General features: G+C 43.9%; 2 protein-coding genes across 2 annotated transcripts in view; both read left to right on the top strand.

The window, feature by feature from the left end:
* Positions 1–254: 254 nt before the first annotated feature.
* On the top strand, positions 255–6273 carry cfap53 (cilia and flagella associated protein 53; the record flags this gene model as incomplete). Its single annotated transcript, XM_084486349.1, has 9 exons — positions 255–326; positions 829–1058; positions 1155–1328; positions 1725–2031; positions 2635–2853; positions 3405–3621; positions 4151–4253; positions 4542–4783; positions 6254–6273. 9 exons carry the CDS (start codon positions 255–257, stop codon positions 6271–6273), a joined length of 1584 nt encoding a protein of 527 aa, XP_084342475.1.
* myo5b (myosin VB) overlaps positions 6014–17861 on the top strand; it is a 37652-nt gene continuing 25804 nt past the window's right edge. Inside the window, exons 1-6 of the mRNA XM_084486972.1 lie at positions 6014–6359; positions 13279–13389; positions 14084–14252; positions 15636–15780; positions 16654–16810; positions 17545–17688. Coding sequence (XP_084343098.1) covers positions 6333–6359; positions 13279–13389; positions 14084–14252; positions 15636–15780; positions 16654–16810; positions 17545–17688 — 753 coding nt within the window. The 5' untranslated portion in view covers positions 6014–6332. The remainder of the gene's footprint in view (positions 6360–13278; positions 13390–14083; positions 14253–15635; positions 15781–16653; positions 16811–17544; positions 17689–17861) is intronic.

Below are 17861 nucleotides of genomic sequence, written 5' to 3'. Positions count from 1 at the left end.
GTGCATTTTGTCGATTCAATTTAACCTTTGAAAATGTCTGTCCTTCTGTCTGTCCTTGTGACTTTTCAATGAAGATTAATAATAGAGTATTGAACAAACCGCTAGGTGTCGCTGATGGCCCCTCAAACAGAATACTGTGTTAGGTTACCATAGCATTATGTCAACATTATGAGATCCAAGAGCCGTGGCAGGAGGCTGCGAGTTATCCGGAGCCACAGCATACAACGCACAAAACAAACACGTTTTGTTTGACAATGATTGTAAATCAGAGATATAAGCCTCAATGTCGGGAATTCAATGGACCCACTCCTCATTCCACTGCTTTGGTGAGTTCCCAGGTGTCAGGTTGTCATACGGTTCACTCTTGTTAAAACGTCGGTTAGTCTTAAAAATAGTAGTTTAATCACGATTTGTATAATGTATTTGCATGCTAGCCACCAACTACGTCAATAACCATCATGCAACTAAACTCTGCGTCGAACTTCAACGCAATTTATTTGTCCCGGCGATAGGCCTCTATCATGCTCGTACTACATACCTAATACTTTATTAGTATAGGCGACAATAAAACCCTCGGTTACACTACTTTCCTCTGATCATAGCCTACTCGGAATAATAAAGAAAACCAATATATTATATACACAATTATTAATGATGACAAATAAACACATTTTCAAAAAATAATAAAATTAAACCATAAATACAATTAGGCCTACATGGATAAAAAAATAGATATAATGTTAACACACCTGCTACCACTGCTAATGGTAACCAGATCGAAAGCACTAAAATAACTCTGACCACCACTGTATTTTATTTCACACACAGAGGGCCCGACCTACCCTGTCGAGGCCCGCGGACCACCTGATCCTGGAGAGGAGGAAACAAGAAGAGGCCAGACACAAGGTGCTGGAGTTCACCAAGTACCAGCAGACATGGGACATGAGGTCCACCTGGCAGAAGCACACCGACCGCCGCATCATCTCCGGGACCATCGAGAGACACGTCCAGGACGCCATGAACCAGTATCAGACCAGCATAGAAGAGAGGAGAGAGCGGTGGGTGGATTGGCGTGTTTGTTGGTGCTTTTAGGGGCTTTTCTCTTTGTACCCATGTCATTCTAAGAGTCGTCGTCTGTGGTTTATTTTGTGAAGGCTGCATAGTCTGTTGGAGGCGGAGGAGAAGGAGCAGTTGGAGGAGATGGAGGATAAGAGGGAGACGATACTGGAGAGACAGGAGAGGATGAGGGACAGGGCCAGGACTCTGAGGGAGAGGAGAGAGGGCGAGAGACAGCAGCTGGTCGCGGATAAGCTGGACCAACAGTTCAGGTAGGTGGTTGGCTTGTTCTTGTCAGATACTGCATATCAATCAACATATTATGATGTCAGTCATATGGATATGCCCTCTCAAAATCAGCACGGTTGATGAAGTTGAAATAATAAAAATGGAGTTCAAATAACGATTGTTTTTCAAATCCATTATTATTTACATTTAGCATGCTGCAGCACATTCGTGGCACATTCAGCATCCTAAGTGAATACGGTGAATTCAGATCCATGTCAATGGAGCCGCTATGTATAAGGAAAGTGTCTTGCTTAAGAACACCTTAATAGGTAAACCTAAGGGAATCAGGGGTTTGAAACCCAGACGCATCCGGCTTCGGCAGCCAAAACCCCACTGGAGCGCCCCGTTGTCCCATGCCTCTTCTGATTGGTGCCTCCCAGGGAGCAGAGCGCCGAGCTGCGAGAGGTCCAGAGCCGGCGCGGGCAGGACCAGGTGTGCGCCGAGCGCGGCCAGCAGCTCCTCCTCCGCCAGGAGGCGCAGCGGCGCCAGCAGGAGGAGGAGGAGGGTGTCTTCCAGGAGCTGTGGGAGGCGGACCGCCGGGCCAAGGAGGCGAGGGAGAAGGAGGAGGCGCTGCGGCGCAGGAGGAGCGACCAGCAGCAGGCGGAGGTGCTGGGCTGGCAGACCAAGGAGGCGGAGAGGAGGAGGGAGGAGCGGAGGCTGCTGAAGGAGGAGGAGGCCCAGCTGCTGGTGGGTGGTTTGATTGTCGTCGTTTGTTTTGCGTGTTGTTTTTTTGTTTGCTTGTTTGACTCGACTGGTTTGGTTGTTGATCGAGTGGACCACGCGCACTCGTAATGGGTTGGAACGCATACACACGCGCACGCATACACACACACACACATACACACACACACACACACACACACACACGGGTCAACACACACAATAACACACACACACACACACACACACACAGACTTATGGGTCATATACACACACGCACACTCACATATACACAAACACACACACACACACACACACACACACACACACACACACACACATAGGTCATATACACACACACACACACACACATACACACACACACACACACACACACAGGTCATATGTGTGTTATCCAGCGGGAGCAGAGGGAGATGCAGGCTACACACACACACACACACAGATGGGTCTCACACACACACACACACACACACACACACACATACACACACACACACACACACACACACACACACACACACACACACACACACACACACACACACACACACCCACATACTTACACACACACGGGTCACATAAGTGTGTGTGTGTGTGTGTGTTATCCAGCGGGAGCAGAGGGAGATGCTGGCTCTGGCGGAGGAGAGGGAGCAGCTCCAGAAGCTCCAGGCCCAAGAGGCCCAGCGCAGGCAGCTGGACCGCGACCTGCGGCTGAAGATGAGGCGCCTGGGCAGGCAGCAGCAGGACGAGCTGGCCCTGGACATCAGCATCCTGCAGCAGCTCCTGGAGCCAGGGCACGACCAGGGCCGCAACGCCTCGCGCAGGAAGGTCAGTCACGGGGAAGGGAGGGGGAATTGGACCTGGGTTCGACCTTGTGCAGTTAAAAGTACACCTTTGATATCTTGTATGTTATAGCCTATATTTATAACCTCTACTTTTTATGGTTTGATGTATTTATTTATGTGCTAATGTATGTATGTACTATGTATTTATGGATCCTTAATGGTACGTCCTCAACTTTTAATATTCGGCTCTATCAACTTGTGCATTTTGTATCTTAACTCCTGTGTGTTATAACCTATACTTTTTACATTGTGATCTTTTTATTCATGAATTTTCCTTTTATCCCAAAAAAGGTGATGTGAACAAAATGAAGTTCTTAAATTTAAAAATATATATATTCCTCTCTCTCTCTTTCTGTCACTGTCTTTGTCTCTCTCTTCCCCTATCTCTCTCTCTCTCTCTCTCTCTCTCTCTCTCTCTCTCTCTCTCTCTCTCTCTCTGTCACTGTTTTTGTCTCTCTCTTCCCCTATCTCTCTCTCTCTCTCTCTCTCTCTCTCTCTCTCTGTCACTGTCGTTGTCACTCTCTCTCTCGGCAGAGCGAGCTCCGCTTGGAGCAGGAGAGGTACCGCCAGCACCTGGCTGAAGAGCAGGAGCGGCAGCGGGGCGAGGAGGCCGAGTATGAGCGGCTGATGGAGGCGGAGCTTCAGGAGGTGTGGCGGCGGCGGGCAGAGAAGAACCGCATGGAGCGGGAGGGGCGCGACCGCCTCATGCGCGATGTGATGGCCACTCGGCAGCTGCAGATCCAGCATAAACGTACGGCGCGCGCGCGCAAAGGCGTCCCGATTGAAATGTGCTGTAGGTCAGCAAACAGAGTTGTGAAGAGAGATCGAGGGCGAGATTTTGAAAGTAAACAATCAAAAGAAGGCCCCTCCCTCTCTGCTCCCTCCCTCCCTACGTTTCTCAGCCATTGAGAAGTGTTGCATTTCACACACCTGTGATTGACAGGCAAGATGGGTTCCTGCCTGAATCCAGATATGAAATGGGAGCGGTCTGAAATCGGAATGGTCTAAATACTGAGGCAGGCGCAGGGACTAGGATCAGATATTTTCCCAGAGCATTACATTCACTAAGAGCTGATGGATGTCTTAGCCATTTCTAACAAATGACACTAAAATAAAAGCTCCTAAATCTTACCTACAGCTGCTTTAAATCACATGTAGTACTACATGATATCAGCCATAACCTTTGTCCCTTGAGTCATTTGTTCACAATGGATGGATGTGGATTGGTCAACTTGTATCTGTGTGTGTGTGTGTGTGTGTGTGTGCATGTGTGTTCTCAGTGGATGTGAACACAGATCTGCAGCAGCAGATGGAGGAGGAGAGGAAGGAACTGAGCCGAGCCGTCCAGGAGATTAAGATCGTGGACGAGGAGCAGAGGATAGGGTAAGGAGACTCCTCGTATTCTAGTGCTCTCCCACTCTTCTCTCCTCTTCCCCTTTTCTCTCTCTTACCTCTCTCCCCCTTACCCACCTCTTTCTTCCCCCTTCCTCGCTCTCACTCGAAGTATCAGATATGATATACATTTAATCTCATCTCTCGCTCTCTCTGTCCTTATGTCTCTCTCTCTCTCACTCCCTCCCTCCCTCCCTTCCTCTCCAAGTCCTTTGGGTGTTGTTGTCATCCTGGTGTGCTAACGTGTTCAATATTACCTTTGCGTCTCTCCCTTCGCAGCCAGCGGCGGGCGTGTCTGCAGTACCAGGCAGACCTGCTGGCCCAGATCAGGCAGCGGGAGCAGCAGGCTCTGGAGCAGAAGGCCCAGGAGAGCATGGCGCACCAGCGGGGCCTGGAGGCCCAGGAGCAGCACAGCAAGAGGGTCCAGGAGGCGCTGTCCTCCAGACCCCGCTCCAACACTGTGAGGGGGCAGCACCCCTTCAGATGTTCCCCCTCCGCCACGACCACACACCCATTTACTAGTGAGTTTCACTAGTGTCTGGCTAAGGAGATTGACTTAACCGTTGAGATTGTATAACAATGTCACACACTGTAAAACGCCACATGAGCATGAATAAAATGTTATTTACGTGCAAATGCGGGATTCTTTTACACTGTTAAATGGTATCAAAGAAATCAATCTGTATTTATTAAGTCGCCTTCGCAGAACAAAAAAAAAGGAAATACAGGATGTTTTGATATTTGCCAACTCGTGATTGTGGCTTTGTCTGCAGTCTGTCTTTGTCTGCAGACAGGAATTCAACTACTTAGAAGTGTGTTCAACCTTTAATGTTGCCAACGATTTAGAGAGGAGTCATGCGTGTTGCCAGGTGAATCACTTGCTGTTCAGAGTGGTTCAACTCCGTCAACACCCAATACCAACAGAAGGAGTGGTTTGGGAGTGGAGGAATCACTCTATGCAGTAAGATCGCGGTACGCTTAGACAAGTTGGAAATATATTGCTCAAGTGCCCTCGCCAGAATACAAGCAGAATGTCTGCTTGGAATGCTTTGTTGAAAGAGCCCAGCGTCATTTGAGGACAACTTCATAATAATACATTGGTTCTAGTCCTGGAAACCACTAAGGGGGAAAGATGAGTGAATATTATCCATATTGTCAGGTAAGAACTTGCGTCTGGAACTGGTATCTGACGAGTATGTCACATTTTCCAGGGGGTGTTATGGATTATACCATTCAAATACTTTACTTACTCCAGTTTTTAAATTGCCTCATGCATATTTTATCTGAAACTTGATCAATAATTATATGCGATAAAAGATAAAACAAAAAGTATTATTAATAACGTACTGCACTTTTATGTTTAAGGGGAGTGAGGGATATTGATTGTTTTTGAATGTGTAAACAATTTTTTTATCCCATGCATTTCGTGTAACAGTTATTATAGCTGTGAACTTGCTGTTTATGGTTAGGTCTAAGCGGGTGAGCTAAGGTAGGTTGTTTTTGCGAGTCTACGTCCAGGAGGCAGGTAGTACACCGTAGCAGACCAACTGGTTACGTTTGGGATGGGAGTGCAGTTCCTTCGCCGTCCACATGGTGTCGCGCTTAAGGCGCACAGGTACAGGTCTACAATGACCCCCCCCCCCCCGCCCAGCTGTCTGCGGTTCAGTGAAGTGTCGCTCCAACGGGTCAATGGGTATCGCTGACAGGAAGTAGATGGATCCCGTGTTTACAAGAGAATACTGGCTATGTTGTACAAAAAGTACAACTTTCTGACAGCGGTGTAACATTTGGAATAACTTCTTGTTTTGTTTTTGGAAAAACGCACGGTGTTTGAAGAAGACAATAGCGACTAGCAGCAGCAGCCTGATTCCCCGCTGGGAGACACCTGCTGTTACCAGGAACAGGAGTTCATACCGCGGCGTGACGCGAATGTGGAAGTTATTATGGAAATAAACGGAACAATACCCGAATGTTAACTTTTTAACGTTTAGGACACTACGAGTTGATGTGAAGCTAAAAGTGATCTATAATGTCTACCATGGAGCGGTCGTAGATCAAGTGGACTGAACGATGTCTGTGAACGAGTTGTACACACAGGTGAGCTGGTTGTGTGTGTGTGTTTGTGTGTATATGTGAATATATCGACCTGAGATGAAGCTCAAACTGAAGTGTGCACAATGTGTGTGGTAACTAATACTATACGTTGTTGGAAGACTTTTGTATAGTGGTTGTCCCAGCAGTATATACCGGATACATTGGATCAGACGGACAGGTGCATCAGCTGGAGGTTCACTTTGTGTTTGGCTGAATACAAAACGATAACACATACAACAACATACAATACTAACATCTACTTGTTTACCTTCAAGCCTTTTGTTCATTCAATTTAATCTTAAGTAATCGGCTTTGCCCTTACAATAGGCCTAGGTCTGCTGCGTTATTTAACCAGTTAAGTAAAAATAACAAACACCTGTCCCCTAGTGGAATACATTGTCATAGCACAGCAGGCCTGTTTGTTATATTTTGTTCATGAAAAGGAACTAATGAAGATCAAAATATGACATTAGGCACTGAAGGGCACGCAACGTGCATAGCAGAAGCTGTTAAACTTGTATGCATGATTCGTGAACTAGACTTGATAAGACGCCAGGATTCAACTGTACAAAGGTCTGTTTGGCAGTAGGCCTACTAGATCATGTATATGATCTGCAGTGCAAGCCAAAACTCCAATATGCTGCGATGTGCATGTCATGATCAAATCTATTAAAGGGACTATGGAAGTGTTATTTGAAGATAAGTGTTTATTTAGAAAGGCGTGTCAAGGTGTTGGTGATGTAAGAGACATGCTAGGTTTAGATGAGATATGGTGTGATACAAGGTCACATGATATGACATGTGCTTTATGAGTACATATCACTGTTAAAATGTTCATGATTTCTAAACTTTTCATGGCAACCTTTTATGCATTGGAGCAAACAAAATCTTTCGTCAAACATTTCATTTATCCAAACATGATGTGGTTCTGACAAAAAGGCATGAGTGCTGTTGTTTCTGTTGTTCAAGTGCCCACACTCAAGTGCACTATGTGGGGGCTACTTATTTGTCCCTTAGCCCCTAATGAGGCCAATTAATCCACATAATGTACACTAAATCCCTGTCTTCCATCTGTCTCTGTAGCATGTTCAACTTTATTAATCCTGGACAGGACATTTGGGAGTGCAGTCAGCTGAAATCAAGTTAATCTCCCTCTGTCAAAAAATAAGGATATCTTTATCGAAAACATTGAATGAAAAACCTTATCACATACATATGCTCCAGCCAGAGATGTATTCACTAGGCTTAACACTGTAACAAACAGTTCCCTGCTTGGGAACTGCTTCTTTACATCTTCTCTTGACATCTTTTCTTTAACCCATGAAGCTGTTCTCGCAGGATTTACTTTGTCCCCACTGACAAGAGGCCTAACTAGATTCTTTTTTCCTTATGTCGGTTTTGTAGGTGGAATGTGGTTATATGAAACCTGCTCTTGAGGGGTAGGGTAAGCCTGAGTGGCTGCAACCTTCCTTCCCATTGTTGTGACACACCGGTTGTGGAGAATCACAGAAGGATCTTAATAATAACACGCTTCTTTGAGCCCTGGCATCGTTGGTGGATTTGCTAGAGGAGGGTTTCAATGCTTGGGATTAGGTTGTTATGCTTCAGCAAACACAAAGACAATAGTGGATTTATGAAAGGCTTGTAAACAAGTAAATTCTATATCTTTTTGTAGTTCCGCACAGCTTTAACACGTCATGGATGCAAGCCACACTCCCAAGGTATATCAAAGGTTCTTCCTTTGTGTTTCTAGACCAGAACTGAGGTTCACAATCTGTACTTCTGTGTGATTGGGTTGAGGTGGTCTGACCCTCTGTGCTTTCTGTGGACTTGTGTAATCCTCTCTGGTTATATAGCCCATATAAAATGCTGTATACTCACATCTTAAGATAAGGATACAGAAAACGTTATTGTTTCACAGTGTGATTGAAAGTCTCCATCATTTTGTTGATCAATAGACAACTCTATTTATGGCGATTATTCAAATAATTATACTTAAGAATAAATAGTTATGCTACGTCTAGCCAACAATAAGGGGCTTCAAAGTTTTGTTATGTGTTTTTACAAGGCTAATTTTACTTTATACTCCATCTGTCCTATTTTTACGACCTTATAGGTCAACAGACCAGTAGAACTCTCTAGAGCGTCAACTCTTCCCCAGGTATCAGGGGAAGTGTTAAGTCATTTGATGACGGTGTGTACAGAGATACGCATGATTGCGTCCTGAAGTCTGTCTCCCTCCTCCTCGCCCTACTGGTGAGGCTTCTTGTTCTCATAAGATACAGGCCAGGCTTGGCATCCCCTTCTATTTATTCAACGACAGAGGAATGATCGCTTGCTCCATTTTTTTTCCGACTTCCCTTCATCAGATGACTCATCCGTCTGTCCCTTTTTATTAATTTGTCCATCCATTTGTTTTTCCATCTGTTTGTCCAGTCATTCGTTCGGTCAATAAGGTATTCACTTTCCTCGTAGCTCACGTTACCGGCCCGTCGGCAAGTCATTGTTTCCTGTGATGTCATAAAGCCGAGTGCAGATCAAAGTTCCCGGTTGTCCAGTCTGCGTTCTTCCCGTCGGGCACACCCAGTTCTTTCTCTTTCCGAGAGAGTGATGTCACTCTGCTGACACAGGGGGCTGAGTTTCGGCTGCGGCAGAGAGCACAACGTGTCCAGAAGGTTCATTCACCGGTTTAATATACCTCAGCTGTAGCTTTATGATTACTTTATGATTTTTGATTACATGTAAAAAAAAAAGAAAAAAAAAAGTACATACACACATAGTTTTGTGTACTTTAGTAGTAAACCAATAAATTACATTTAGCTGTAGTTGAATGTACCCTTATTACACAGAGCAGATGTCATTTAATTTACCTTTTTATTGCACCGTATCCTAGGTTAATCAGAACTTTGTTAGGCAACGTCTGGCATTAGAAACACAATGTCACTCCATAATGACAAATAATTTCAAAATGAATTACTAAACAATGACCACAACCCAATAACCTATAACCAAAATCATTAACATTGTAATGCTCAGGACTATACTTTCAAAATGAAGGCGGTCATTGCGATGTGACATCACAATGCACAAGCCCTTTTAAATAACTGGGTACGTCTCTTGAAAGTCTTTCTCTCGACAGTATGTTTTAAAACCCTCAGGGTATAGTCACAGGTGAAGATTTTTTTTCCCTCTCTCTCTCAGCTGTATTTCTTTTGTAACACCGCCCACCCACCTCCATGGCAAAACCTGTAGAGCAGCTTCTGCTTGCTCCACCTGCCCCGCCCCTCCTCTCCTGGCATCTCGCCCCAGCTTATATCTGCTTATCTGCGCCGCACGGGAACTCATTTCTGTAGAGTACAGCTGGTTGGCTGGCTGGGCCCATCGTTTGCCGCTCTTTCAGGGGACTATTTAAACAGTCAAGAGCCGTCCCCTGAACACACCTATGTGCCGGTGGTGTGATTAATGTATTTTCTTTGGGAGGCGACGAAAAAGCGCCCGAGCCAAGATGAAAAAAGGAGAAAGTGTGTCAAATGACGTCATCAGCTCCATTGTCGGAAGGATGATGAACAACAACAAAGAAGATTGGTTGATTTAATTAAAATCCGACCTATCACCAAGTGACATCCAGTGTCAGTATTCCTACAGCCGTGACCTTACTTTGGCCCAGTTTTCCCTTGTAAGCTATTAGTCACAATAGACAATGGTATGGTTATTTTTACTCTCTGTAACTCCCGGGCCAGATTCTCTCTGTACTGCAATGCAAATAATTGGGCCATGTGTAGTGATTAGGGTGTTTGAGTCCCAGCTGAAAGGTTTTGAGTTTGATGCCCGATGTCCGCAGCTTGCAAAGGTATCCTTAAGCAAGATGACTTGTCCACTCTATAAGTGACATGTATTTACAAGCTGCTTTGTGTGTGTGTGTGTGTGTGTGTGTGTGTGTGTGTGTGTGTGTGTGTGTGTGTGTGTGTGTGTGTGTGTGTGTGTGTGTGTGTGTGTGTGTGTGTGTGTGTGTGTGTGTGTGTGTGCATATGAAAAATTGCTTTGAGACTGGATTATTTGCTTGATATTGTCACCGTACTTGGTGGAAACTTTAAACTGCTCTTGGTTTGACCACATGCTGTATTTCTTTTGTTTGGTTTTTGGTAAGGAAACTAATAGTCCAGTTTGATGGTGGATTATGAAATGACAATCAAGCCTTGATTCAACAAATAACACAAGAGGCCAGTAGGTTAAAGGGTTGACTTTGAGTAATGTTGTCGAAACGAAAGTCATTAACTTAGTTTGTTCCTCTGTGGAAGAGAAATTAAGTAGAACTTAAGTTACTTGTGCATCACGCAGCATTGATTTTAGCCCATATGAAAATCCTTCCATCCATAAACATGGCCAAAGCCTCGTCAATTCTCGGCCAACCACAAGAGAGCACAGACATTTGTGTTTGCCACTCGTCACTTACCATGCAACAGCAACTTTGAAACTTGGGACATTTGTGGGAAAGCCTGGGAAAGCCTGACAATGCCATACAGATGTGGACACCCAAGCGGGTTTGGTTACAGTCTTGTACAAAACTGCACCCTTGCTAATTGACTTTTTACTTTAACGCAGATTGTACTAACATACAATCTGCGTTAAAACAAAACCACTTGACTCAGCTGTCTCAACAAACCAAGGCTTTTATGTGAGGCTAGAGTTGAATGGCTAAAGAATCTCGCTATCCATCCAATATCCTCTTTATTGCCAATCTTCTCTTTCCTAGTTTTCAAAATTAAACTTACATTGAATTATACTGACACTGCCTTGTCAAACATCCGACCAGCTGAATAGGTAGAACCATAAAAACCAAGCTTTATTAGGACTCTCCTCATTGTAAACGTCAAAGGCAAAACGCTTCCAGTAACCTGAGAGTCTCGAAGTGACATTTTATACAGACCTGGACGGTAAGATGGTCACTTCAAGACTCTCAGGCTTCTGGAAGTGTTTTGCCTTTGACGTTTACAATTGGATAGCAAGAAATATATGATGTATTTTTATGTTGTTATTGCTTCATTGCTTCCTGTTGAATAATCAGAGAAGGGAGAGGGAATGCTGTTTTGCTATTCAAATTACTTTCTGGATTTTCAAAGGTGGATTTGCATGGAAAATAAAACTGGTGATGTCATCCGCGTTCTGTCATAAGACCCACAGATCCAGCAGTTTCCGTCTCCCAGTCAACTCCTTCCAGTCAAGTAAACACTATGTTTGTGATGTCACCAAAGTGATGGATTTTGGAATGGATTTTAATGGCTCTTCAAAATGTCACTTATTGATTAACTAGGGGCCCCTTAATTAATATATTAAGATATATTTGAAATATGACTAGAATCAGAGTCCAATGTTGCAAGTATTCATACAATGTATAAAGTGATGAACTGAAAAATAACCCAAACGTACACTGTGCATAATGCAAAGACTGCACAGAATGCTTCTTCTTCCTTCTAATTAAGGAGATGGTGATGATAGATAGATTGATTGGATTCTGGTCTTTTGAAGAGACTTTCCGGCCAAACTAAAAACCTTCAGCCCTGACTATGAAGCCACAGAGGAAGACACTTTATGAATAAGCTCACCAAATCTCCATGCAAATCTACCAACATGTTCATGTTGATGACTCTTAAGAACCACATTTACACATGCAGATACTGAGCATGTAAAACCCATCAGCCTAGATTATCATTTTCTCTGTGCTCCACTACTGGGTGAGACGGTGCCCCAGTGAGTTTATAAAAATTGGAATAAATCTGATTTTGTTTGCCTGTTACATTAAAATCTAATCAAACTGGTAACACTTAGCAATGGATTGCTTTTTTATTAATAATTTATATACATACAGTAGGCTTTCAGAACATGCATTTAATCCATAATCTGTTAATTGCAGTGAATAATCGCAATATTGCACTAAAAATAATCGAAATTATCATTTCTGTCGTAATCGTGCAGTCGTACTAGCTGATAATGCTACAAGGTTCTAAACGTCTATGGTGGCCATGGAGGTCATGTGACTACAGAGGTCATGCGACCATGGTTCTGTGTGCAGTGGAAGGCTGCAGACAGACTCGTCTCTGGACATGAGTTTCTCCTGGCATGCTCATGGTGGGCCTACACATGGCTCCCAGGTGGCCCTGCGGTCTTCCTTAGCCAAGCGGGACCTGAAGTGCTGAGGTTTGCTGTCTGGGTGTGGGTGTGGGCAGGGCATAGGGGGCCCAAACCAGGGTAACGGGTTCCTCTGTGAGGGCGGTGGTGGTATGGTGATGGTGGTTCAGACCATGTGGGGCTTTGTGGTGGTTAGGTTGTTGCACTCCAAGTTAACACGTGTACTGGGTCCATCCACCCCCCTGTCTACATCACGGTGGCCTGATGGCCTACAGGTAGCACCCTCGCACTATATGTCTAAACTAGTCCATGACGGCCTGTAATTGAATCACCAACATCAACGACTATAAAGTAAATCATGTCTTTAAAAATATACATTGGGGGCTCTCCAAAACGATCATTACAAATCAAGAACACCACCGTCATGTCCCTGGTATAATACTTCAATGTATCATTCAATTCATCATTAATTAGATGACCAAATTAAAATGCAATTAATGCATACACCCATAACCTCACCTCCTCTCCTTAGCCATGCTGTACAATATCAAACATATTATAGAATCCTATTCTGGCATAGGATTTTCCTTATATAGTGAACAACAGTAGCTGAGCTATACTACCATGCTTCAGATAGCTCACGCAGCGAGCTGTCTGGGAAGATTCATGATAACTTTAATTTTTTTGCTGCAAATTCCGTTGTTGTCTGGTTGGCCTTTAAATAAAGATGTCTCTGTGAAATAAACCCATAGAGGATGATGATGATGATGATGATGTTGTTCCTCCCTCTCTGCAGCGGACTCGGGTGTGGATCGCCGACTCTGAGGATGTGTGGAAGCCGGCGGAGATCACCAAAGACTACAAGGAGGGGGAGTCCATCCTTTACCTCAAGCAAGAGGATGAGACGGTAACCACGCCGACACCGACTGGTACCAGTGGCATGGCTGAGAGGGGCCCCCTAGAGGGGTCCCTAATCCCCTAATGGCCTCAGGACTGTAAACTGTTTCTGTAATTGGACAAACAGGATGGATTGCCGATGCAAAACAGTCACACTATTGCGTACATACCAATGCCATTATCTCACATGAATGACCAGTCCTACACGCATGACAGGGACTGTAACCCTGTCGCCACTCATTATGCTCAGTTTATTATGGATAACACCAGCAAGACAGTGTTAATCAGCACTAAGCGGGGAAAATACTAATCAGGCGCGCTAAAACGCGGAGAAAGACCTTTATCATTATTATATTCTTATTATATAATAATAATATATGGATAACTATAATATATGGATAATATATGGATAACACTTGTGTCACAAGTGACACAAGAAGGCAGGTAGAGACGTTCAGTAGAGCGCCCTCTAAGGCATGGGAATACAACAATGCAACTATCCATTGCATACATAAGTTATTGTTTATATTTATATGTATTATATTTCATATTTATTCACGTTAATATTTTATATTATTATTCAATGGACAATATTTGTTGTGTGCTGGAAACGCTTTCTCAATCTCAGCCACTGATACTTTTATCCAACACCAATTACAGGCTGTCAAACGTAATATACTAATTCATCGCCTTTTACCATTTAGCCCCTGGAGTACCGTATCGGTCCGAAAGACCCGCTCCCCTTCCTACGGAACCCTGACATCCTGGTGGGCGAGAACGACCTCACGGCCCTCAGCTACCTGCACGAGCCGGCCGTCCTGCACAACCTCAAGGTCCGCTTCCTGGAGTCCAACCACATCTACACCTACTGCGGTGAGTCACCGTCGACTGGGCCCTGCCTCGAAGCTCGCCACGTCTCCAAACACAGCTGGAAACATTGAATAATGTGGAAAACGTTGACAGTTTTCCACATAATTCAATGTTTGAAGCCCAAGAAAGTGCATCATTGAATGGGGAAACAAACCACAGGAATGAGAGTATCCCAGTATTAAAGCTAGAGTAGGCTATTTATTTTTAGAAGCATTTTATGTAATATTTGTTGATAGTGTTTTTACATTCCAGACGGTAATCAATAAATCAAATGCTGTTACAAAAAAACCCAGAATGTGGTGTGTGTGGCTGTCACAGGCCTGTAATTATCCTGTCCAATCAGTTCATTCACAGTGATATGATTGGATGGTTGCCCGTGCACTCATTGAGCACTCAGTCTTCCACACGGCTAGGCAGACCTATTGCTACAGCTAGCTAGCTGGTCATGTGTTTTGGGGGAGTGGCTTTGGGGGGAGGATAGAAGAATCAAACAAACAATGTTTTAAACGTTTTATTTTGTTTACATGGATCTTTCGTAATGTGGACCAAGCCTTTCTAGGGTAATCTCTCAGACTTTGTGATGTCATTGTTAGGTATTTATGTCCCAACTATTGTAGGTTAAAGCTGACTGAGGTCTATAAATATCTTGGGGAGGGTGACCACGCCTGGCCATTACAACAGCGTTCTCCAACTGTCTCTCAGTCCAAGACACACCTGTGTTATGTACCACATACCTTTACGGCTCATTTAAGCCTATGTTGTGTGTTGTTAGTTTGGGAGTTTTGGGGGATTTCCATAATTAAGTTTACTATACATCTTTCCTAATCAACTTTTAGGCCTAATACAAGTTCATTGGCTAAGTACAAGTTCAAGTTCATTTAACTAGTCTACGTTATGGTTTTACATGACCTGTGTCCGCAGTTCTACGATGCATTGCTTAAAAGTGTTAAGGTTTTTGTTTAGAGTGTTGTAGCACAACCAGCACATGTATGGCAACAAAATTGGACAAAAAGGATTCCTCAGGATTTTAATATAAAAGCAAATTTCAATTTTTTTTATTGCAAAATCAACAATCCATTTTGATATTAATAATGAAAAACCAAAGTTTTGAGTATGCTAATTATATTGAGTCGTTATTAATGGAGGACATCCTGAAACTGGGAATAATAATTATACTTATCTTGAGTGAAGCCTTGCAGAGGGATCTAGAATCTCTTCTATTTTCCAAAGAATACATTTCTGTTGAGAAAAATGTAACTATAGCTAGCTTTAAACGGACAACTGCTCTGTCACCAAAATGAAGGAAAAAACAGACTCTGATAAAATTTCATTTATTGACATGATTTTAATTGACGTGAAAGATATTGATCCATTATCTGTCTCCAGGGATCGTGTTGGTGGCCATCAACCCCTATGAGCAGCTGGACATCTACGGCGAGGAGGTGATCAATGCGTACAGCGGGCAGAACATGGGGGACATGGACCCCCATATATTCGCGGTGGCGGAGGAGGCGTACAAACAGATGGCCCGGTAGGAGCGGGGTTACACACACACCACCTGGATGCACCCTGTGGTCATTTATCTTCCTCGTCTCTTTGTAAAGAGGATAAAGGCAGGGCTCAACACAGAGTCCATTTGCTTGCTTGTGGGACATAGAACTGTGCTATTGGGGAAAAACTAATTTATGGAAACAAATCTGCTTTTTATTCGTTAGATTTTCTTTCTATTAGGGACATCTCAGTGATGAGCAAGAAATACGCACGTACGATTTTGTGTGCCCCTAAATATTAGACCCAGGACCAGAACAGTGCTCCTTTTGACAAGTCATTTTAAATCCCTGGTGACTAAGTATTCCGCAGTCTACGCACATTGACAAGGATTATTACACAAAAGACATGATCAAACGATCTACTGAAGGAGGAAAGCTAGACTAATTGCACCCATCACGATCTTCATTTGTGATGGGATGGATTGGGAATGAAAGGGTCGTTTTGACCCAGATGTGCGTTGGCGTGCGAGGATAATTGTGGTCTTCTTATCTTCAGCTCATTGATTTGACTGAAACCTTCCTTACTTGGTTTGCTTTTACTGGGACATGATCTGTTAATGGATGTGTTTTTTCCCTTTTTACTCAGAAAGATGTAACCAATTAAAAACCTTGATATGATCCCATGACTTGAGGATCTATGTTTGAACCACTTACGCTTCGCTTTCAGTCAGTCACTCATCTCTATGGTCTCTTGTGAAATGGATGATATTCAGTTCCACGTGCTCTACATATCTTTTATCCATGCTATAACATAATATTTGCACTTGATGACACTGTCGATCACAAGTGGTCATCTTTGTCGTTGATCCATGTGAACAAGAGTTCACTAACGCCCCTGACCTCTCCCTCCACAGGGACGAGCGGAACCAGTCCATCATCGTGAGCGGCGAGTCGGGCGCGGGGAAGACAGTGTCGGCCAAGTACGCCATGCGCTTCTTCGCCACGGTGGGTGGGTCGGCGGGGAACACCAACGTGGAGGAGAAGGTCCTGGCCTCCAGTCCCATCATGGAGGTACGCCCGTGGTGTCATTATTCATCCAGCTGGGATCCGGCCGTTCCACTATGTTATGTGCTCTTCAACAGTTATGGCTGACTGATCGCCGCATACAGCAACCTGATTGGTCAACACAAATATGATTATGAAATAATATTTTCCCCCATTGCTTTAGGCAATGTTTTGTTGAAAACAAAACATCTATAAATGTCGATTGTATAGACAGATCTCTGTCTATTTGGTTAGACAGGTCTATGCAATGGTCCTGCCCTTTTGTATTTAATGTATCATCCTTTTTTTTTTTTTTGATGTTTTCCTATAAACATAATTTCCACCCATTTTCTTAGCTGAAGATGCTTGGTTGATGCTGTCTGTGTTTTTATGGCTATGCTGTCTTTGTGCTATCTTCCCATGATCATACCATTTTTATTAAAGGCACTAGGTGGAAAGAATCAGAAATTCCTACATCCCTAAACTCCTATATGTAGTCTGTTCAAATCAAATACTTTGTGGTCAGCAAAAGTATACTTTGAATAATTGATGAACTCTCGTATCATGATAAGTGAGGATCACAATACCACCTTATTGATATCATGTAATTTCCCAGCTCTCTACCTGACACAAGAGACACAACCTTAACATATACACTGTTGGGTAACCTTGTATTTACTGTAGCATTCTAACTCTTACACTCTTACACTGTACGTAACGGTTTCTGACGTCCTTGTCTTTTTCCTCCTCCGTCCATGCAGGCTATCGGAAATGCCAAGACGACACGCAACGACAACAGCAGTCGCTTCGGGAAGTACATTCAGATCGGGTTCGACCGGCAGTACCACATCATCGGGGCCAACATGCGCACCTACCTGCTGGAGAAGTCCCGCGTGGTCTTTCAGGTGATCCCCCTTTACCTTGGTCCTTCAGGTGGGCTGCGTCCCGGTGCAGTAGGATCAGCCACAACGTGAAAATCCAGACTTTCTAATCCTAGTTCAGGTTAAAGGTTACGTGACTGCTTTAGTGTTCAGTAGTTCAGTTTAAAGGTTACGTGACTGCTTTAGTGTTCAGTTTA

This window comes from Micromesistius poutassou (genome assembly GCF_964030765.1).
Source record: "Micromesistius poutassou genome assembly, chromosome: 22".
NCBI lineage: Eukaryota > Metazoa > Chordata > Actinopteri > Gadiformes > Gadidae > Micromesistius > Micromesistius poutassou.
The sequence above is the reverse complement of the archived record's forward strand: the minus strand, read 5'-3'. Positions and strand labels throughout refer to the sequence as shown.